The 19828-nt window shown below is 41.8% G+C and overlaps 1 protein-coding gene across 1 annotated transcript in view; it reads right to left on the bottom strand.

The window, feature by feature from the left end:
• Positions 1-1230: 1230 nt before the first annotated feature.
• Positions 1231-19828, bottom strand: part of drp2 (dystrophin related protein 2) — an 86504-nt gene continuing 67906 nt past the window's right edge. The window contains exons 15-24 of the mRNA XM_044364093.1: positions 19160-19326; positions 17223-17334; positions 16218-16354; positions 14915-14980; positions 9836-9901; positions 7739-7885; positions 5359-5611; positions 3346-3463; positions 3112-3198; positions 1231-2677 (exon numbers count right to left, since the gene is read on the bottom strand). Of these exons, the coding sequence (XP_044220028.1) occupies positions 2658-2677; positions 3112-3198; positions 3346-3463; positions 5359-5611; positions 7739-7885; positions 9836-9901; positions 14915-14980; positions 16218-16354; positions 17223-17334; positions 19160-19326 (1173 nt within the window). The 3' untranslated portion in view covers positions 1231-2657. The remainder of the gene's footprint in view (positions 2678-3111; positions 3199-3345; positions 3464-5358; positions 5612-7738; positions 7886-9835; positions 9902-14914; positions 14981-16217; positions 16355-17222; positions 17335-19159; positions 19327-19828) is intronic.

Below are 19828 nucleotides of genomic sequence, written 5' to 3' on the forward strand. Positions count from 1 at the left end.
CGGGGAATGCCTCCTCTTCTTTTTTCACACACTGTCACTGTTACATCATTTTGTGTACACACAAAGGACCAACATACAGAAGTAGTGTGAAGGCGCTGGGTGATCATCAATGTGTAATGAGATGCGTAAATACCAATAAATAAGTGTCTATGAATAAACATTGCTTCTCATGGCTTTTTTTTCTTTTTTTTCCCTACGTGCCGAGCTGCTGCTCTTTGTTCTGACTTGTGAGAGCGTTAACAAAACAAATTCTTAAGCGATGCTGTTGCAGAGATGGATTCAACAGATGATAATGACTCTTCAGCAGCTAAACTGTGGCAGGCTTCAATGGAGGTGGAGTGAGGAAGAGGAGAGTTGTGTTTGGGAAACAAGGCGCTCTTCTCTTGCTTCCCTTAAGGCTATTAGCATTTGTATTATGAACGGCACATCACCTTTCCAACTCACAAACCTGTGGAACTGCGTCCTTGGGGATAGTTCCCTAGCAACAGTATCAAAACTAACTGGCAGCGAGTGCTGAGGAGGATGATATCAAATATGAGCGCTGTGTGCCTGGAGGGGGAGCCCATTATGAATGCAGCACATGGGTTTCAAACTCATGTATGATGAGGTCAGAGTGTCACTTTAAGGTTTAAGATGAATTCCTTTCTGTGTAGATCTCTGTGTTTTCTGTGAGAATGAGGCGGTATGATTGCTGAGAAACACACAGAGCCACTGCTTACTTGTTTCAGCCAACCTCTTGTCCGCTTCTGGAGATTTTGCTGTGGCAGGCACATCAAAGTGGATCTCTCCCGCCAGCCCTCAAGCAACAAATGGAATAGTTTTTTTTCCACCTTTTTCTCTCTTGTCTCTCAGATCTTTCGTCCCTTCGAGCATCCCCAGCATCACGGGTTCACTCATGAAAGCCTTACTTAACTGGTTTCAATGCATGGATGCTCACGTACTGTGATCCACACTTTTCCATTCTTCCTGTTACTCTGTCCTCCAAATTAACCACCAGCCTGTCCAGGGACTGACAGATGCTGGCACATAAACACACTCGCCTGATGCAACCTCCTTCCCTGAATTTCAAAACACAATTAAAAGTCTGTTGTGTGTATTCAGAAACACTAACTACGGATTTAGATCGTAAGGCATTAATTTACTGTGCTGTTTAGAACAGAATGTGCACCCTATGACCCTCAAAAGATGAGGGCAAAGCCATCCCAACCACTCGTCTTTTTGTGAATATCAAAGCAATTAAGTAGACATTAGCAAGGGAAAATGAGGCAACAGTGTTTTCCAGCAGACTAGCTACTGTTCTTCTCAAATCTACATGGAGAGGAGGGATTATTAAGGATGAAATCAGTGTAGGATCATGTTATAGTGGTGTGCCTTGTTCCCCCCCATAGTGTTTGAAATTGGCCTAGCAGAAAGAGAGAAAGCTTCAGCCTGGCAGCAGTATCGCCTGGAGCTTCTTCCTTCCCTTTTTCTGCACACAGCAGGAGAACACTAAGATCCCAGAGCGGACGCCTGCTTGCTGATATTTATCGGCAGACGTTTCCTCAGCAAAACCAATTTCAGTCACAAAACAAATTGGCTCAAAACTGAGAGCTAGTCTGAATCCCGCGAGCCAAAGAGATGAAATGGATCTCCATTTTCATGGGTGTGTATGTAGTCTGTATCTTTAGTGATGCAGCACAGTACATGTTATTGATCATGCAGGGAAGCATTTATGTATTTGTGCATAATGAGGGAGGGGTGCATTGTAAATAGCGAGTGTGGATGTGCACATATGTAGCAGCAAGTGTGTGCGTGCATGTATAGTTAGTGCAAGTGGTTGTGTATGAGCGTTAAGGGCTCACTTAGGAGAAGCGAGCAATGAGAGCGACAAGCAGTTTGAGAGGATTAGAGGAACACAGTGTATGCATACAGAGGCGCTGTGCTAGCGGGCACTTTGGCTGTCTTAAATAAATCATGGATTTAACTGATGATGTGTCACTCTCACAAAGTAAATAAGCTTGTTGTGGGTGCTGTCAACTCCCTGACAATCTAAACCACGCAGCCACATGAAATGCAGTCAGCCCAGCCCTGATCTAGTTTACACAAGCGAGTTTTAACGCACCACCTCCCTTCAAAAAACAAAAATAACAACCATGGTAACACATTGAAGGAGAAAAAACAAAAACACTGAAGATACAGGCATTCTGACAAAACAAGGGGATATCCTTCCTTTTCCTTTTTGCATTTTTTAAAGTTCCTTTCACGGAAGGTCCAATTTGTGCTGTGGACTGATATAAAGCTTCACACCTCCGGACGACTACACAGATACTGGTAAGCACAGTGTCTTGGCTGGGGCGTTTTCCTTCACTTCAGTCTCTCCCTGACCTGCTGCTAACGTTAGTTTCCTTTGGCTCGTTAACATGGTGTCAGGCTGCGCCACTGAAGTTATCAAGCACAGCCTGGCCAAACGGACATCAGCGTGAGCCTCTAGCAGTTTGCATGAAAAAGGCTTTTAGTGCACAGAGTTCCAGTGGAGGGTTAGCTCTGGGTATCATAGCTGCTGCAGTGGTCACAGGGCCTGGTTGTATTGTGGCCTGACCCCAGCCATATGGAGCTCCTCCCTCTGCCATCAGGCGTCCTTTCAGGCTTTCATGCTGCTCCTCCGGGCCCACTTGGGGTTAGATGTGTGAGGTGGTGCCTGAAATTAGGAAAGAGAAGAAGCAATTGTGGAGTGAAGCTTTTACAATTTGAAGAACACACGCAGAAGACTGAGAAAATGTTCTTGGTTATAGCTAAGAAGGCTATAATTATGATAATCCCTTTCTTTGTTCAAGTTACAAGCTTTGGACTGCCCGGCAAATTCCATTTTAAATGCGACGGGACAGTTTGCAAAGTGTGTGACACTGACACTCTCTTTCCAGCTCTGCTACTGTCTCCGTCTCTCTTTATCTTTACTCCTCCTCGCTGCCATTTAATCTCCCTGTCCCTTCCCCCGACTATCGACCCGCAGCAGTACATATTTGCACTCCTCTCCATCTCTTACTCTCCCGCGGGTGATGGAGGAGCAAAGAGTCTGTCTCTGAAGCGTGGGTGCCACAGCTGCTGAGACCCACACGGCCGAGACAAACTCACCCGGTTCTGAGGGGAAGACGTTTCTCAGCTGCTCGATGACCTCCTGGAGCTGCAGCACCGTGTCCTGCTCGTGCTCCATATCATCTCCTGACACACACACACACACACACAAATACACACAAGATGTTACACTTCTATGAATGGATAGGGGTGGGAAGGGAGGATGCATGGATTCAAATTCAACTTGCGTGCATGTGTCAGCCCTAAATCTGAGTTTCGTTGCGCGTCGCTGACCTGCTGCTTCAGTGTCAGTGGTCTCTCTGCTGGCCGGCTCCCCATGGTGACCCCCTCCAGACACAGGAGAAGACAGGGTTGACGGTTCTGATCCATTGGCTTCCGAATCATCTTTGGGCTGTTAGGAAAGACTGATTATGATTCAATCCAAATAATTGCTCATATTCATCATGTTACAGACTACAGAGTCATGTTATTTAGTCTTTCAGATAGTAATGAATGTGATGGTTAATGGCACTCAGCCATCAGTCGTCAACCGGCATCTCTGGAAAGATTTATTTATTTATTTTTTAAAAGGCAGTTTTACCCAACAGCTGTTTAACAAAACCTCCGGGTAACTGTTATTTGTGCTTTGATAGACAGATAAAAAAAGGAGTGAACTGCACCGCACAAAGCAGCACATCATAAAACACACTGTTAGTGGTGGAGGAGGGTCTCAAATCACAATCAGAAATACCACATGTACACAACCCACCATCTCTGAAGTGGTTTAGCAACAGTGAAGCAATACTCAAGAGGTGAGTAAGTTCAGTAGTTGCACCAAAACTGGGGTGTCTGCAAAGAATGGGAGGGATTCAGACATTCAGACTACTAAGGCGGATTTTATTTTTTGAGGAGATGAAACTGCAATATTGGTGCAGGAAGGAAAGGATTGTATGAATTTGAAAAGTTTTTTTCACCCAGGCATGTCCTCTTTCTCTGAAATCATCCCTCCTCTGCCACACTCTCCTTTCTTCATTCTCAATTTCCTTAAAGTCTTTAACCTGAAGAATATGCATCCTGTTCCTATTCTCGCCGTCTTTCTCCTCTTGTCTCCTTATATGCCACTTCTTCACTCATTGACCTGCATACGCAAATTTGCATCCATACTCCTGCTGCTAACAATTTATACTTTCATATTATAGTTACTGAGTAACTGTGTACCAGCTCCCGCTCTCCTATCCATCTCTTTCTCACACCTTTCCTTTAGACTGCAGTAAATCCTTTTATATTACACTCTAGAGTGTCTTAAGGCTCGTCTTAATGCTTATCCTCTTTCTTAACTCTTTCTATTCTGTGCTTTTTTGCACCCATACCACTGTTATTTCTATCATACAATATCATATCTTCAAAATTCAGATGTGACATTTTCAGGGCAGTTGTTTTTCTGCAACCTTCTACTTCTACTACCTTCTACACCTCTTTGCACTTTAAGAATATATGTGAAGCACTGTGATATCTGATATATGCACTGTGACGCATACAAATGTTGGAGTACATTGAACTTGAATGTGTCTGCCTGTGTCCTTTGTTAAAACTGCAGCTGCAGTTACATGTTAGAAACATAGCTGATACATTTACCCAGAGCCCCCTAACAGACAGGATGCTGTTGATGGGCATGTTTGTGACTGCTGGGATTCATGTGACCTTCAGTGTTTCTAATCATTCAACTTCTTTGGTGGAAGAAGTACTCAGATGGCATATGAAAATAAAAGTAGTAGTACATAAGTGTCAAAATAGTGTACTCTGTTACAAGTAAAAGTCCTATATTAAAAAAAAAAACAGTACTACCAGCAAAATATACTACAATCATATATTGTAGTATTATAAATAGTGTCTTTTTTGTATGGAAGATTTAAAATGCCTACATAAAAACAAACCAAACAATGAAATAAAGTGAATTTTAACAACTTCATGTGATGTTGAGTATATTAATCTACAACAAATAATCAAAATTTAGAGGGTGATCATATATTTTGCATGTAAAATTGAAATCTGCCAAGTAACTAGTAACTACAGCTGTTAAACAAATGCAGTGGAGTAAACATTATTTCCATCTAAAATGTAGTCCAGTAGAAGTATAATGTAACAATAATGTAACAAAATGTAACAAATCGAAATACTCAAGTAAAGCGCCTCAAAACTGCACTACAGTTCTTACACCACTGCTCAACTCTCTCTGTGACACCCCTTCCCTGTTACCACCATGCCTCTCTTCATACAAAGTAGTCAGCAGTCTCTAGAGTAGTCTACCTGTAGCAGTAGCTCCCTGAGCCTGCGCAGCTGCGACTCCAGCTGTTTGTTGTGGTCCTCCAGGATCTGCATACGGGTCTCCAAGCGCGTCTTGTGTTGCCGGAGGACCCGTGCCTCGGCCAGGAGCTCCTCATCCTGCTGACCTTCTGCTGTGGGTGAACCCGGCCCTCCTTCTCCAGCCTCAGTCAGCATAGGAACTGACGCCGCCTCCTCGTGCTTCCACTTGAGCCGCCTGTACTCTCCCTGCAGCACCCTGCAGGACCCGCAACAGAGGACAGATGGAGGGGAGACAATCAGTCCCACATGTTGGTGCAGCATACAAAACAAAACTGGAGACATTTATCCACCACTCGTCTGAACAAAATGTGCCTACTATACATATAGTGATCTGAAATGTTGAGTTACATATTTAGAATAAATACATACTCTACATGCATAAACACTAACACAAAAAAACAGTGCAGCGTGGGGCTAATGTATTGTTGACGTCTTACTACATGCAGAGCAATCATCTCTATTTTGATTATTAGCCGCAATGAATCCGTGTCTCCCATCTCTTACGTGTGTGACGCTAAGGCCATTAACTGACTGTGAGCTGTGAAGCGTTACTAAAAGTGTTTTAATTGAAGTAGCTGCTGGAATATCATGGTTCAGAATACGCTGGTCTATGTGCTAAATTGGTAGCATCCATCTGTTTGGAACAAAGAAAAACAGTACCTATCACATTGTCATCATGGCCAAATAACCAGTGCAATAATTAATTAAAACTGTTTGATACTGGTATTGATTTATTGTTAAGGTATGAGCTGCATGAGAGGATAACAGGAGAGAATATAAATTAAACTACAGCAGCCACTTGTCATCAACAAGGACTACAGTGACTGCAGTGTTATAACAGGAGGCATATTTTTGTTGAAAAACTGAACTGGGTCAACGTTTCAGACACCTGAAGGACAAAAGTGTGTGTGTCACTGTGTGTCTGGAAAGGTCACAACCCAAGAGAGGACAAGAGAAAATTATTCATATGAATCACTCACATAAAGGGTGCCTCTGGTAACCAATTAAGTGGACAGGAGAGATGAATTTTCTTCATTTATGGAAAATGTTTGAACCTTTAAGCTACTAGGATGCACTAAATCCAAATCAAGCATTGATATCTATGTGTTACAGATATGTCTTACACTTGTATCACACCAGTGAGTCATTAATCCATTCTGGCCTCTTCTTGTCCCTTGTGCAGGATGCTGACAAACTACCACACTGAGGAGTCTTGTTTTCTTATGCCTGTTCAACAGGATTTAGAGTGTGAATGTGTTTACTCTCTGCAGGAGGTCTGCAAATGGCAACAGACTTACCAAAAAGAGTGTTATGCCTCCAGATAAACACACTTATATTTGTGTTATTATGCTTCTAGGGAGGTTTACTGATGAAAATGACTCCCCAAACCAAACATTTGCATCTCTGCTACATGCCTTACCCCAAACCCTAATGTAAACATCATTCAAATTTATAACTAAATCTAATTCATCCCCAGTTCTCAACGCTTACTAATATAGTACATTTTACGATGTGGCTCAGTGTACTCTTTTTCCATATATGCAATCGATCTTGTTCAGTGGGATTTAATGTGTGTTAAAACAAAGGTCGATGAGTTTAAATACTTGGAGTCAACTGTTCAAAGTAATGGAGAGTGCGGAGGAGAGGTGAAGAAGAGAGTACAGACAGGGTGGAGTGGATGGAGAAGAGCGTCAGGAGTGATTTGCGACAGAAGGGAACCAACAAGAGTGAAAGGGAAGGCTTACAAGAGGGTAATGAAACCAGCTTTGTTACATAGTTTGGAGGTGGTTGCACCAGATGAAAAGACAAGAGGTGGAGCTGGAGGTGGCAGAGTTGAAGATGCTAAGATTTCCATTGGGAGTGATGAGGATGGACAAGATTAGGAATGAGGGACAGCTCAGGTTGGACGGTTTGGAGAGAGGCGAGATTGAGATGGTTTGGACGTGTCCAGAGGAGGGATGCTGGTTATACTGGGAGAAGGATGCTGAAGATAGAACTGCCAGGCAAGAGGAAAAGAGGAAGGCCAAAGAGGAGGTTTATCGATAGGGTGAGACATGCAGGTGGTTGGCATGACAGGGGAAGATGCAGAGGACAGGAAAAGATGGAAATGGTTGATCTGCTGTGGTGAGCAGAGGAAAAAGAAGAAGAAGAAGAAGAAGAAGAAGAAGAAGAGGAAAGCAAACATATAGTGACTCCCCCAATCCGAACAAATGAAGAAGGGACAAATCTCCAGACTCAATGAGCCACGTCTGAATACACCCTAAAACACAAATTTTGGGGTCCTGTTCTTGTTTTTATTGAGTTTTTTCCCCTTGCTACAGACCTGTTCTCATTCTCCAGGCGGGCCAGGGTGCACTGGAGCTGCTCCTTGTCCTGGTGCTCCAGGTGGGCCAGTAGCATGTGCTGTCCGCAGGGTGAGTCATGGTCCAGGGCTGGGCTGGAGTGACGCAGGAGGTACTGATCTTCATCCCTGAGTCCCCCACACAGGAGACAACACACTGAGCCACCAGCACACAGCCACCAGCAGCACAAAGCAGAGCCAAGGATAGCACGGGGGAAGCAGACAAACCAAAGCAAGGCCAGGCAGAACCAAGCAGGACGAGGAAATATATTGTAGCGAGACAGGACAGAATGGGACAGGACACTGTGGCAAATGCATTGCACTGTGCCTGGCTCACAGTCCAAATAAAAGTATTCTGGAATATAAGTTTCTGACCGAACCATTAACCCACTCACAGTTATTAAAAATGAAAGGTGGATCCTTTGCTACAACACAATATATTGTCCAAAAAATGAACACTTTATTGACAATGGAGCAGAAAACTTAAATGTGTAAGTACTTAATGTATGAGTCTAGGCCTACGGCTGCAAAACAATAAACGGATCTGTGAATGTTTGGCATTTATTTTAATGGAAAGACAGCTGTTTGTCAATTTATATGTTTGAATAATGTTGCAAGCTACAAAAGCAAACTGCTTGATTGAGCCAAAGTTAACAGCGAGTTATAAGCTTTGCACTGTAATACCAAATTATACATAGGCATATTTAAAGGACTAGTTCAAACAGACCTCTGCAACTGTAAGATATGTCACTTTTTTGTGTCCCAATTTAATACTTTTCCTCAATTAACCAGTAATGACCAGCTACAGTGAACTCAGAACAATGCATAGAGGTGGAGTGTAAAGGCTGCACAGGCAGGCAGTATGGTGGAGGACAGATAACGGTATGATGCCAGCCAAACACCAGCTGGAGGCACAGATAGCACAGCAGCACATAGAGAGCCATGCAGCAGGAAAAACAGAGAGGCACTGACAGACAGAAGGACGGGTTTGCAGAGTAAGAACAAGATACAACGGCACAAGAGCAGATAACAACACCACTACACATAAGGGGTAGAAGTGAAATGTACAGACGGAGACGCTCATGCATACATACGCACTTTCAGGCAATGAATCACGCACAAGCACTGACGCAAATACCGTATGTACTGATATGCAAACATTTTTGTGACAAAACTCCATCCAAGCAACACTCTAGATGCATTCACATGGCAACAGAGACATAGGGAGCAGACTTTAGAAGCACAGATGTCAGTAGTAAAAAGTGTTGCACTGCTGCAAAGTAGTCTGAGCCTAAAACTGGCTTTTAACGTGGTGTCAATCACAGCCTTCTCTCAGAACACACACACACACACACACACACACATATAAAAGACATATGAAAAGAAATAATGAGCACACTTCACAAAACATACACACAGATGCACACCTGGAGCCCTGGGGGACCAGACAACACTTTGCACGGAGCTGCTGGGCATGCAACCTTGACATTAAAGCACGATAAAAAAGAGGGAGGACCATCTCAGAGAAGGAGGAAATGGTTGACAGCCCACACAGATGTCAACAAAATAAGACATGGACGCATACTAGTACATGATCTCAAACAACCTTAACCATTCTCTCTCCACTTGGCACTTTGTCAGCTTTCCACTCACCTCACTGGCTGCCTCATTTACATCAAACATCCCTATTCCTCTCACCGCTCTAACCTCGGCACCGCCCAACCACTCAGACAGCTTCTACAAATACACAGACATCCCTCTTTCTCCTCAGTGGGGCTTTGTGTATCTACTCAATGCCACAGACTTTAATCACAGCAGGGATGTGCATGATGAAGGGGGCACTGTGTGCACGCTGCTCGCTGTGGGTCATTTTCATTATGCAGCTGATTATTTATGTGATTACCCAATCTTTCCCTAACAGTCAAACATACATGTACAAGGCGTGAGCACACACATAGACACAGAAACATTCGGTGTATCAAGATGAAAGGGTGTTCACACAAAAGACACACATAATCCCTGTAAAGGTTGTGGTTATAATGAGGGGGGTTTGTAGTGTGGGGTTGGCAGCATACTCACAGACTTTCATCAGGAGACAGGCTATCCGTGAAGAATGAACAATTCTGGCTCTCCATTTCTGCCAATCTATATATACACACACACACCAAGGAGAAGACATACACACACACAAATTTACCCACATATGTATACAAACAGACACACAAAAGAGAAACACGTGAGAGTAAATTAGTAAGAGCAAAAGCAATACGCACTGGGGAACTATGTTTTCTTAAATACAAGATAAAACAAACATAAGTACGGTTTAACCTTTCAAGTACTGTGGATTACTTTATTATTATGGACTGCAACTGAACAGCAAGCCACCCAGACAAATCTGACTGACAAGACTGCAGAGTTGCAGAAATGCAAAAAAATAATAATATAGAATCTATCTGCCACACAGCATGAGCTATAAAAATGTCCACAAGGAGGGAGGATAAAATTCTTATAAAATACTGTAGCATCTACTAGCATGCAGGCAATAAAACAGCCTTTCAGAAATGTGCTGCTGTCCAGCACCATGGACAGCAACTGTGTGTGTATGTGTGCGTGTGTGTGTGTGTGTGTGTGTGTGTGGAAGCAGCAAGTGAGCTGCTGTGTGGCTTTCCAGGACCAAGGACAGCGCTTCCAGTTATGCATTACATCCTGCTGACTGTCAGTGGACAACTGCACTGCACACGCTGCTCTGTAAGCTGCTTCACTATAACACAAAATAAAAAATATTGTGGTAGGGGGAAAAAGTGTATTTAAAATACAGTGGGGTCATTCTGTTAGGTTTGATATAAAAAAAAAAGAAAAATCACAGCTAGAACAATCACCTCACTGTGTAAAAATGATGATTCATGTTCAAAACTTAAATTGCGTTGTCCACTTATTGCAGGGTAGGCAGTTCAATCCTCAGCTCCTCCTGTCCATATCTTGAAGTGTCCTTCAGCAAGACACTGAAACCAAATGACTCGAAGATATAAAAGTGTTGCATATTTTGGCTAATGATTACTGTTGTGTATGTTATTGCTACTAATAGACAAGCTCGAAACAACAAAAGTAGTCAAACACTCAAACTACTCCTGTGTTGTTAAAATATTTAGCATACCTTCTTACACTCTTTAAGTGTGCAACAACTTTTCTTTACATGAGTTGATATCATACTCAGTTGTTTGCACTTCACTCACTTGAGTGTGCATCTGCAATTATTGGTGTTTTGTGGCTAATATACTGATAATCTTTTAATATTCTAGGACCCAGTCTGCCCTCCTTAACACACAAAATGCTGTTTATTAATTAGTGTTTATTGGTAGTGTTTTCTTGTGTTAACCATTTATCACTAATTAAATGTAGTATCATCTCCCCCTAACAGGAGCCTCAATAGTTCATAACGCAGCAATTCTTACTTTTTCTTCAATGAAAAATGCTCACTCTGCTTTCTCCAGCTACATATATAGCTCACACCTGAATGCAACAAGGTCACCCATACTCTGGCAACTGAAAAGAAAATGTAGGAAGCTATGATCTGAAGTAGATGTAGGATGAGACAAGTGAATGAATGAAAGTGGCTACACCACCAATCTGATTCATCACAAACTGGTGCAGTCTGCTGAATATCAAGTGTTAATGATTTATAACAGTGTTAGATGATCCAAGGATAGGGTTCTCCTTCATGTAAGGTAATTAACCAGCACAGATAACCAACCCCCTGATGCAAATGTGCTGGGAGCCCTGTGGCTGGCCCCATACATACTTATACATATATACACACACACTCATGACATGAAAGCAGTCTTAAACCTATACTGCAGCATTGCAGCGGTACACACAGACACACGCACTGACACCCTCCATGCTGCATCATCTTTCTCAGAATGTCGTCAGCTGAAGGAGTGAGTGATGGTGGGAGGAGGGGTGTGTGATGTAGAACCTGTCAGGGACATTCACATTACGTCTCATTTCTTTCCAGTCTCCAGTGAGACCTTAACACTGAGAAATTTAGGATTTATCCATGTCCTGTTATAGGGGCCCGGCCTCTGAACCTGACTACTCATAATTCAATCTGCGACACAATTCACCAGAAAGCAGAGTCTCAGTCAGGGACAACAGCAAATGAGAAAGCAAAGGGCAGAAAATAATGGGAAATAGTTTGCGTGTGTGTGTGTATATGTGTGTGTGAGTGTCTTGTGCATACATGTGTGTTTCTTTCATGTGCTTCTTGTATAAATGTAAATGGATGTGGAAGGGAAATGAGAAACTGGAGAGAGAGCAAGGCAAAGAGGGGAGAAATCCTGACAGAGTTCTAAGAGTTTTTTTATTATCTTCTTCTCATCCATCCTCTATAAGATGTCGAACCAGCACTGATGATGAAAGGAATGAACTCTACTTCTGCATCGGCATGGGGGGGAGGGGCAGGAGAAAGAGAAAGAGAGAGAGAGATAGAGAGGACAGAGGAGAGAGAGAGGAAGAGACAGAGGCTGTCTCTGTGTTTGAAATGCCGACAAATCTGGCTTTCCTCACCCCAAACATCAAATAACGTATCTCCCCTGAGATGGCTAGAGACTGCATTATTGCCACAGAGTAACACGTATACCCCTCATTGGCTGAAGGGCACTTTTACACAAATGCACACGCACACACACTCACACACACACACAGACTCCTACACACACCTGTCTAATGTGTCATCCCAAGAGAAGAAATTCTGACACTGACCTGACAGTGATGACATCCAGTTTTTTGATATCAGCTTGACTTTCCATTAGTGTCCAAAGTGAGTGCTGAGTTACGATTAACGCGGGGAATGAATTCAAACAAGAAATGTGATTTCTCCCTTTATATCGTTTATGAACTGACAGGTAGAGGGACAGGAGAGAGAGGGAAAGAAAGAGAGAAAAGTCGATTGAAGTCAATTCTGCATGCTGCCAGAGTGCAGATAGAAGTCTCACCCTCGCTATAATAAGGACTGTCTACTTCTGTTATCACGGTGCTCAGATCACACTGGAAAATAAGCACACTGCTCTTTTTTTTTTGTTGTTGTTGTGTCTAAATATCATAGCATGCTGGACCAATGTACTACTGGTCAGTGAATTACAAGTGGAAAGGGGGGACAGAAATAAGAAAACATCTTATAATATCATGTAGTCCAATCCAACAACTACTACTACTAATACAACCACTACCTTAAACTTACCATAGAGTTGAATCTATACATCTCTGATTTTCTTTCAGTATCATAGACCTCCATTTTTGTCCAAAAATGTTTAAAAATACATAAATGAACCACACTGGTGCACTGGCTGACATGTTCCTTCATTATGGCGAACATTGGCACTGTAGTTTATTCTGAGTCGATCCCACATAAACCATCCTGCTGCCATAAATACTCGCTAGAGCACCAAATCTGCAGCTGAAAACAAATGCACTATTTACTCCTGTTTGAGTCACATTAGCTAAAAACTACAGTGCCAGCTGTTTTAGGAAAATACTGAGCCTTTTAAAAATAAAAGTATATATTCATGAGTCTCAAAGTATTGTTCTTTTAATAGAATTTGTTGACAATAACAAAAATATAGAAGTTTTTATTGGCAGCCTTATGCTTTAAAACTTTTATAAATGTGTTCAGAACACATGGAGACATCAGTATAATATTACAAGTATGTTGTTTTATCAAGTATTCAACATCTGTTTATACATACAGTAACAGCTGCTTCATATAATGGTTACAACTACATCATACTGTGTTATAAACCATTTATTAATTGATTATATACTACTTATAGATGCTAAACCAGGGTGTTGAACTATAGTGTTACTAATACAGAACACTGTTTGAAAGCATAGCCTGAGGAATCATAGAGTATGTTATTGTCTCAAATGAAGAGCCTTCCTGATTCATTCTTATGTATAAAACAAGATGCATGAGAAACAAAGAAGCTTCTTGACATGCAATAAGATGAGAGGCTGAGCAAAGTTGCTATGATACTATAGAGATACAGAGGACACTTATACAAAACATTATTCATCTGTGGGAGTTTTTCTAGCATTTTTCTCAGCACGTTGAGAACAAACTTTATCTCTGAACATGTCTTATCTTTACTAAATTAAATTGTTTTGTCATTACCACTTTTTTTATCTGGGTGAAGGCTGTAAGTAGCTACAGTATCACACTGGCTAAGATTTTTTTTTAAGTGACCAACACAATTCAAGAGCTGTTTGATGCACTGTACTGTACTGTAATTGGTAACAAATGAGTAAATGTGTTAGATAATATAACAGAAGAGATATCAAAGAATTGAAAAGAGGGAGCAAGAAATAGAGAAATAGGGAGAAATGAATATGTGGGTGGGAGACAATAGAAGAGAGGGATCAAAGATAAGAATAAAAACAGAAAACAGAAGAAAGGCAGAGATAAGAGGGGTAAAGAGGACAATTGTGTCTGCTCTCTTGTTGGTGTGTGTTCCCTCTGTTTTGGCAGGGTGTAAAGCAGTTGTGTGTAAGAGCCTCGGGGAAGTAATGTAACAATGGCACACTTACTAGCGTGCACACAGCCATGCACGCACATACACGCACACACACACACACACATAGCCGGCTCAGTGGAAATGGACGTGTGTGTTCAGCTCTGCAGTACTGTGGGCAGAGCTGCCAGGAGTGTGGGGGTCCAGTGCTGTGCCCTGTTTATAACCTGTCAAACAGACACTAATCCACACTGACAGCTCCCAGGTGACCAATGGGCTCACTGCCCTAGCAAGTGACAAGCCGCTAGGCACGCTGAACCCCGCTGACCTCCACACACAGCAGCCACAAACTGCTCTGCTTATGTGTGCCAGCGTGTGTTTGTGTGGACAATAGGAGTGAAGGAAACTGCTGCGTAGTACAGTCTCTACCCTTGCTGGAGTACAGTGTACAACGCAGCCAAATCAATACTTCAATCAGTGTTTGGCAAAGACTAAGGGTGAGGGAGCAGAGAAGACAGAGGAGGCAAAGAGGTGGAAACAGGGGTGGAGTTAATATCAAGAGGAAGGGGGGTTGATTCAGAGAGCGGAAAGTGAAAGAGGGAGAGTTTTTTGTAATTATTGGATGTATTGCACAGCATAGCGAGACACGTACCTGCTGGCATAATGTTCAATCCTGCTGTGTGTGTCTGCATGGGGCAGCTTAGGTGAGGAGCACGGCCTGGGAAAAACAGAAACCAACAATAACACCTCACCAAGGCATTTTTACAGTCTGCAAGTGTGTGTATGTGGTTGCAGCAAAGCCTAACTCAAAGTTAATTCACACATATTACTGCAATAATCCAGAATAAGAGAGGTTAGTTAAAACAAGATTGAATTCACAATATTACAACAGTAAAACATCTCTAATTAAATTTATTCAATTACTGACCATAAGTACATTTTTTATGTACTTGTATTTTACTTGAGTATTTCCATTTTTTCTACTTTATAATATACTTATATACTATACTGGAAGACAGAGTTACACTGAACACTAAATGGAATACTGTAAAATAGTTTTCAGTTCCCAACAAGAGGTTGATTGTGGACAAAAAACGGTGGCACATTCATGCTTAAGGGTTTTGATTTTCCAAAGTATGATCTTGTAAATGTGTAATATGGCCATTGTGCATGTTTATCATTGTACTTTGAAGAAACTTATATCCATTATATTGCACTATTTGACTCTGAAACATGAGTTGTGGAGTAAAAAAATGAGTTGGAGTTACCTACCCCCCTGCATCAGTGATAATAAAAATGCAATAATATAACACGCTGAAAAGGGTCATTTTGCATAATTATTACTTTTGATGCATTTTTATAATACTTCTATACTTATGCATGCATTCAAAACTTTACTACAGTAAATGCATGACTTTTACTTATAATGGAATATTAATTTACATAGCTTTCTACATTTCTACTTCTACTTAAGTAAAAGATCTGAATACTTCTCATTTCTGCTCTATGTCAGTGTATGGAAGGTTTAACTCATTAACTCGTGTAATGTTTGTTTGAGGTTATAAAAGGTGACCCCAACTGTGACACAATCAGCCAAAACATGGGCCTATAATCATGCTAAATCTTTCTGGGTACTATCGTAGCCCTAAGCTATGCTTGTTGATGATCTCATGGATTTTAGTCTCATTGCTCTTGTTTTTCCCTTTGGGTGAGACTCGCTCATGTGAACAGAGTGTCTGACCCACACTGAGATCACAGGAATAACATTATGTTAATTCTGCATACTGAGCTGTGCCTTTTAACCCATCTCAGCGAGTCAGAGTGCCCGAAATTGTCAGAGCATGATAATTAGCCTGCAACAGCAGGTGTCTGCATGGTGAGAGAAAATGAGAGAAATATGACAAAAAAGCAGAGACAGAGAGTTGTCTGTGCGAGTGTTTACGCGTGGGACTCACGTCTCGGAGCTCTCAGCTTCCAGCACAGATTGCACCGGCAGGTAACCTCTCTGAGGGTGTTTGGTGAAGTACTGCTTTGACCTGAACTTATTCTTCAGAGTCTTGGCAAAGTCCCTCATCTTCTCTCCTGAGGTTGTCTGGATTGTGATTATGAGTCGAGGAATTGGGGAGGGGTGGAGGAGGGTTGAGAGTTGGTAGCGGCGGCGGCAGCGGGAGTGAATGGGTGGGAGACAAATTACACCATTTAAGAATTCTTAGAAATGTGCTTTCTACAAAATGACCACATCTGAAATTTGTCCACCCTGTCTCTGGGCTGGTTTGTCTTATTTTTGACTTTACTAACTTATTCATCCATCTGCTTTCTCATTCAAATTCAGCTTCCTTCCCTTTCTACAGTATGTTGTTTCAAATTTTCCCTCTTTTCTGTCTCTCTGGCTCTCTATCTCCTGCTCTCTATCATCTAGTAGAAATCTATGGGCACCTGTCCACCTAGCTATTGTGAATAACTGCTGCCAGCTAATATAAAATATTGTCCAGTGAAAAAAAAATCATTGTAGAGATGGCCTTTTGCCATATTTTACAGATGAGAATTTATTAGAGATTAAATCTGGCACCATCTCAGTACACTCCAGCACTTCAGTTACGGTGCCACAGCTACTCCTCTGGAATTAACTCGACTTCGGAGACTGTGTGTGCAATCGCCTAAGACTCTGGTTTTATTGGGATTTAGTGCAAAATGTGTGCTCGAAACAGCACTTTATGTGTGCACTATGTGAGCCAAAAAGGATGAGTGGCACTCAGTCGCTGCTGGATGAGACAATGTAAGCATATGTAACAGTATACACTTAGAGATGATAGAGATCTTAGAGTGGAGAGCCGCCTAATCTATATCTGGCAGAAGGAATCAGGAGATAGTGGTATTTTTCTTGAGTACAGCTGAGTTTTATACGTCCCTGGAGCCCTGAATTTGTATTCAGTTAGAGCGCTACATAATGTTTGTCTTACTGGGGTGTAATACTCCATGATGGGGTAGTGCAGCTTCTTTCCTTTGGTAGTGCGGCCGGTTAGAAAACATGTCTGGCAGATGTCCACATTGAACTGCTTCAGACTGCGATACCTGTCAAGATCAATAAAACAGAGAGGCTTTGCAAGAGAACCGGACAGAGTAGAGAGAGGAGTGTGTGTGTGTCTCTATGTGTGTGTGTGTGTGCGTGTGTGTGTGTATGTGTCAGATTTGATGTGTGTCTATGTATCTTTGTTCGTCTACATGCATGCTTTTTTCACACATCCCTTTCCTGCATACTAATAAAAAATGTATGGTGGTTAATTTTGGCTGTGTGCTTTCTGACCAAGGTATAGAGATAAGAGAAGGTGAATTCAATAAATTAATAAATAAATAATTCTGTTCAGTGCCAGATTTATCAAAGATTGAGAATATTTTTCTAATAATGATAAGAATAGTATCTGCACACTTCCAACTGCGCAATAACCATTTTTTGAGGAAAGCTTTCAGTGAGGGAGCTTCAAGCAGTCATACTTGAAGCTTGCCTCACTAAATGAATACTGCACAGACTGGTGTGTGCGGATGCTCCTCCAATTATTATATATAGTATCTTAGCTCCAGCATCTTCAACAAGCCTTTGTCTGCTGATACAGTATCTCTCTTCTCTATATATAAAGCAAGGAATCTCTGTCTCTCTGTCTGTCTGGATGTCTGTGTGTATGTTTGTCCCTCACATATCTCGAGAACTGTTCATCCAATCTACTTCATACCTGGCAGGTGGTTTGCTGGGGACTCAAGGAAGTGCAGGGTTGATGTGTGAAGTTGTTTGGATGAGAGGTTTTCAAGAAATATATAAAAATACCTAATAAACAACATTGATTTGCTTCTTCTTCTGCTTGTAGAGTCAACGAGCAGAAATACAGACAGCGCTACTCTGCCATTGCAACCCACATTGTGGTCAGAGGTGGGATTACATCTGCAGTGTTAATGACTTAAAAAAGTTTAAGAGACTTAAGCTCTACTATTGAACTGTGTACTGTGAACGAAACTTGGCATGTTCAAGACTTAGTGCTGGATGTCTCAGGCACGTTCAGAAAAAAAAAAACCTCATAAACAATACTGCTTCTGCTTCCTCTTCTGCATGTGAAGTCAACAAGTGGAAATATGGAGAGCACCACTCTGCCATTGCAACCCACATAAGAACTACCATAGAGAATGAATTTTAAAAAGTTTAGAGAGTTAAGCTTTATTCCCATTCCTCATGTGCAGGAACTTTGTATTTATGTTCAAGACTTGCTGGATGTCTCAGGCATGTTTTGAACGGGCACTACAGTTCATCTGATCATCTTCGGTTCAACTCAAAATTGTAGTCTCCAGATATTCTGCATGCGAGGCATTTAGGGGCCGGGTACTGTTCTCTCTAGGCATTGAGAAATCGGCCCATGCCAAACAGGCAGATTTTGAACGGGCACTGCACTAGTATAATGAAAACAGAAAATACCAGCTGGCTTCTCCATTTAAAGTTTAAATATTCCTGGGAGTAATATTCTTATTCATCTAGTTATTAACAAGCTGTAATTAAAGTGCAAAATACTTAAAGAAAATGTCTTTTGCATTCATAATACATACACTAGCAACAGCCCAATCCTGGTTACACTTAAACATATTTACGTTAAACTTCACCATCACCTCTATTTTACATAATGCTGTAATCCATTCATTTTTACATTTTTATTCTTGACATGCTCTATTGTTTTGTGTGTGTGTGTGTGTTTGTAACTACATTCATTTTCATGTTCTTTGTTCTTTTCTGTTAATTTTATTTGATGTTGCATTAGCTTAATTCACCCACTGGGATCACTGAAGATTAATTTTATGTTAGCCATTTATGTACATAACATCTGCATGTGTGTCCATTTACCTACACAGGAATGCCTACCTGAAGCCCTTGATGGGACACTGTTTGCAGACGTAACATTTGGCCTGGTGCTTTGTTGACTCTGCAGCAGCCACACGATGGAGGACAGGCAGCCACACCATCGACTGAGGCTCCAGGCTCATCCACTCCAGGAAGTGAGGCACCTCAATGGCAGGTTTCCCTGGGGCCTGGACAAAGAAGGTGGGGGGAGGGGAGGGTAGGAAAAAAGTGCAGGAGACAGTAAACAACCCAAATATAGACCAAGAGAAGGCCAGGTACATAAAGTAATGAGAAGAGAGGGTGTGCTTCCTTTCCAAATGTGGTCTTGCAGTGAAAAAAGGAATCAAAGAGAATACAAACGATATGAGGGCGTGAAAGAAGATGTGCTACACTGTGATATCTTTTGCTTTTATGCAACATTTTAAACAATTATAAAGCTAAAACACAGCAGACATAAAGTAAATTATGTATTTGTGTTTATACTGTACTGTATGTCTGTGTTTGTGTGCCTGCACACAGTCCGCCTCTCCCTGAGATACCTCGTTGAGAATTCCAGAAAGTGGGATAAAAAGGAAGTCAACCTAATAAAAGAATGACTTGCCAAGCGCTGAAAATCCGTGATGTGCTAAATTCTCATTAAGTCTGCATCAGAGATGCATTAAGAGGTTGATTTCCCTGGGGCTTCCTCCA

This window comes from Thunnus albacares, chromosome 10 (genome assembly GCF_914725855.1).
Source record: "Thunnus albacares chromosome 10, fThuAlb1.1, whole genome shotgun sequence".
NCBI classification, from domain to species: domain Eukaryota; kingdom Metazoa; phylum Chordata; class Actinopteri; order Scombriformes; family Scombridae; genus Thunnus; species Thunnus albacares.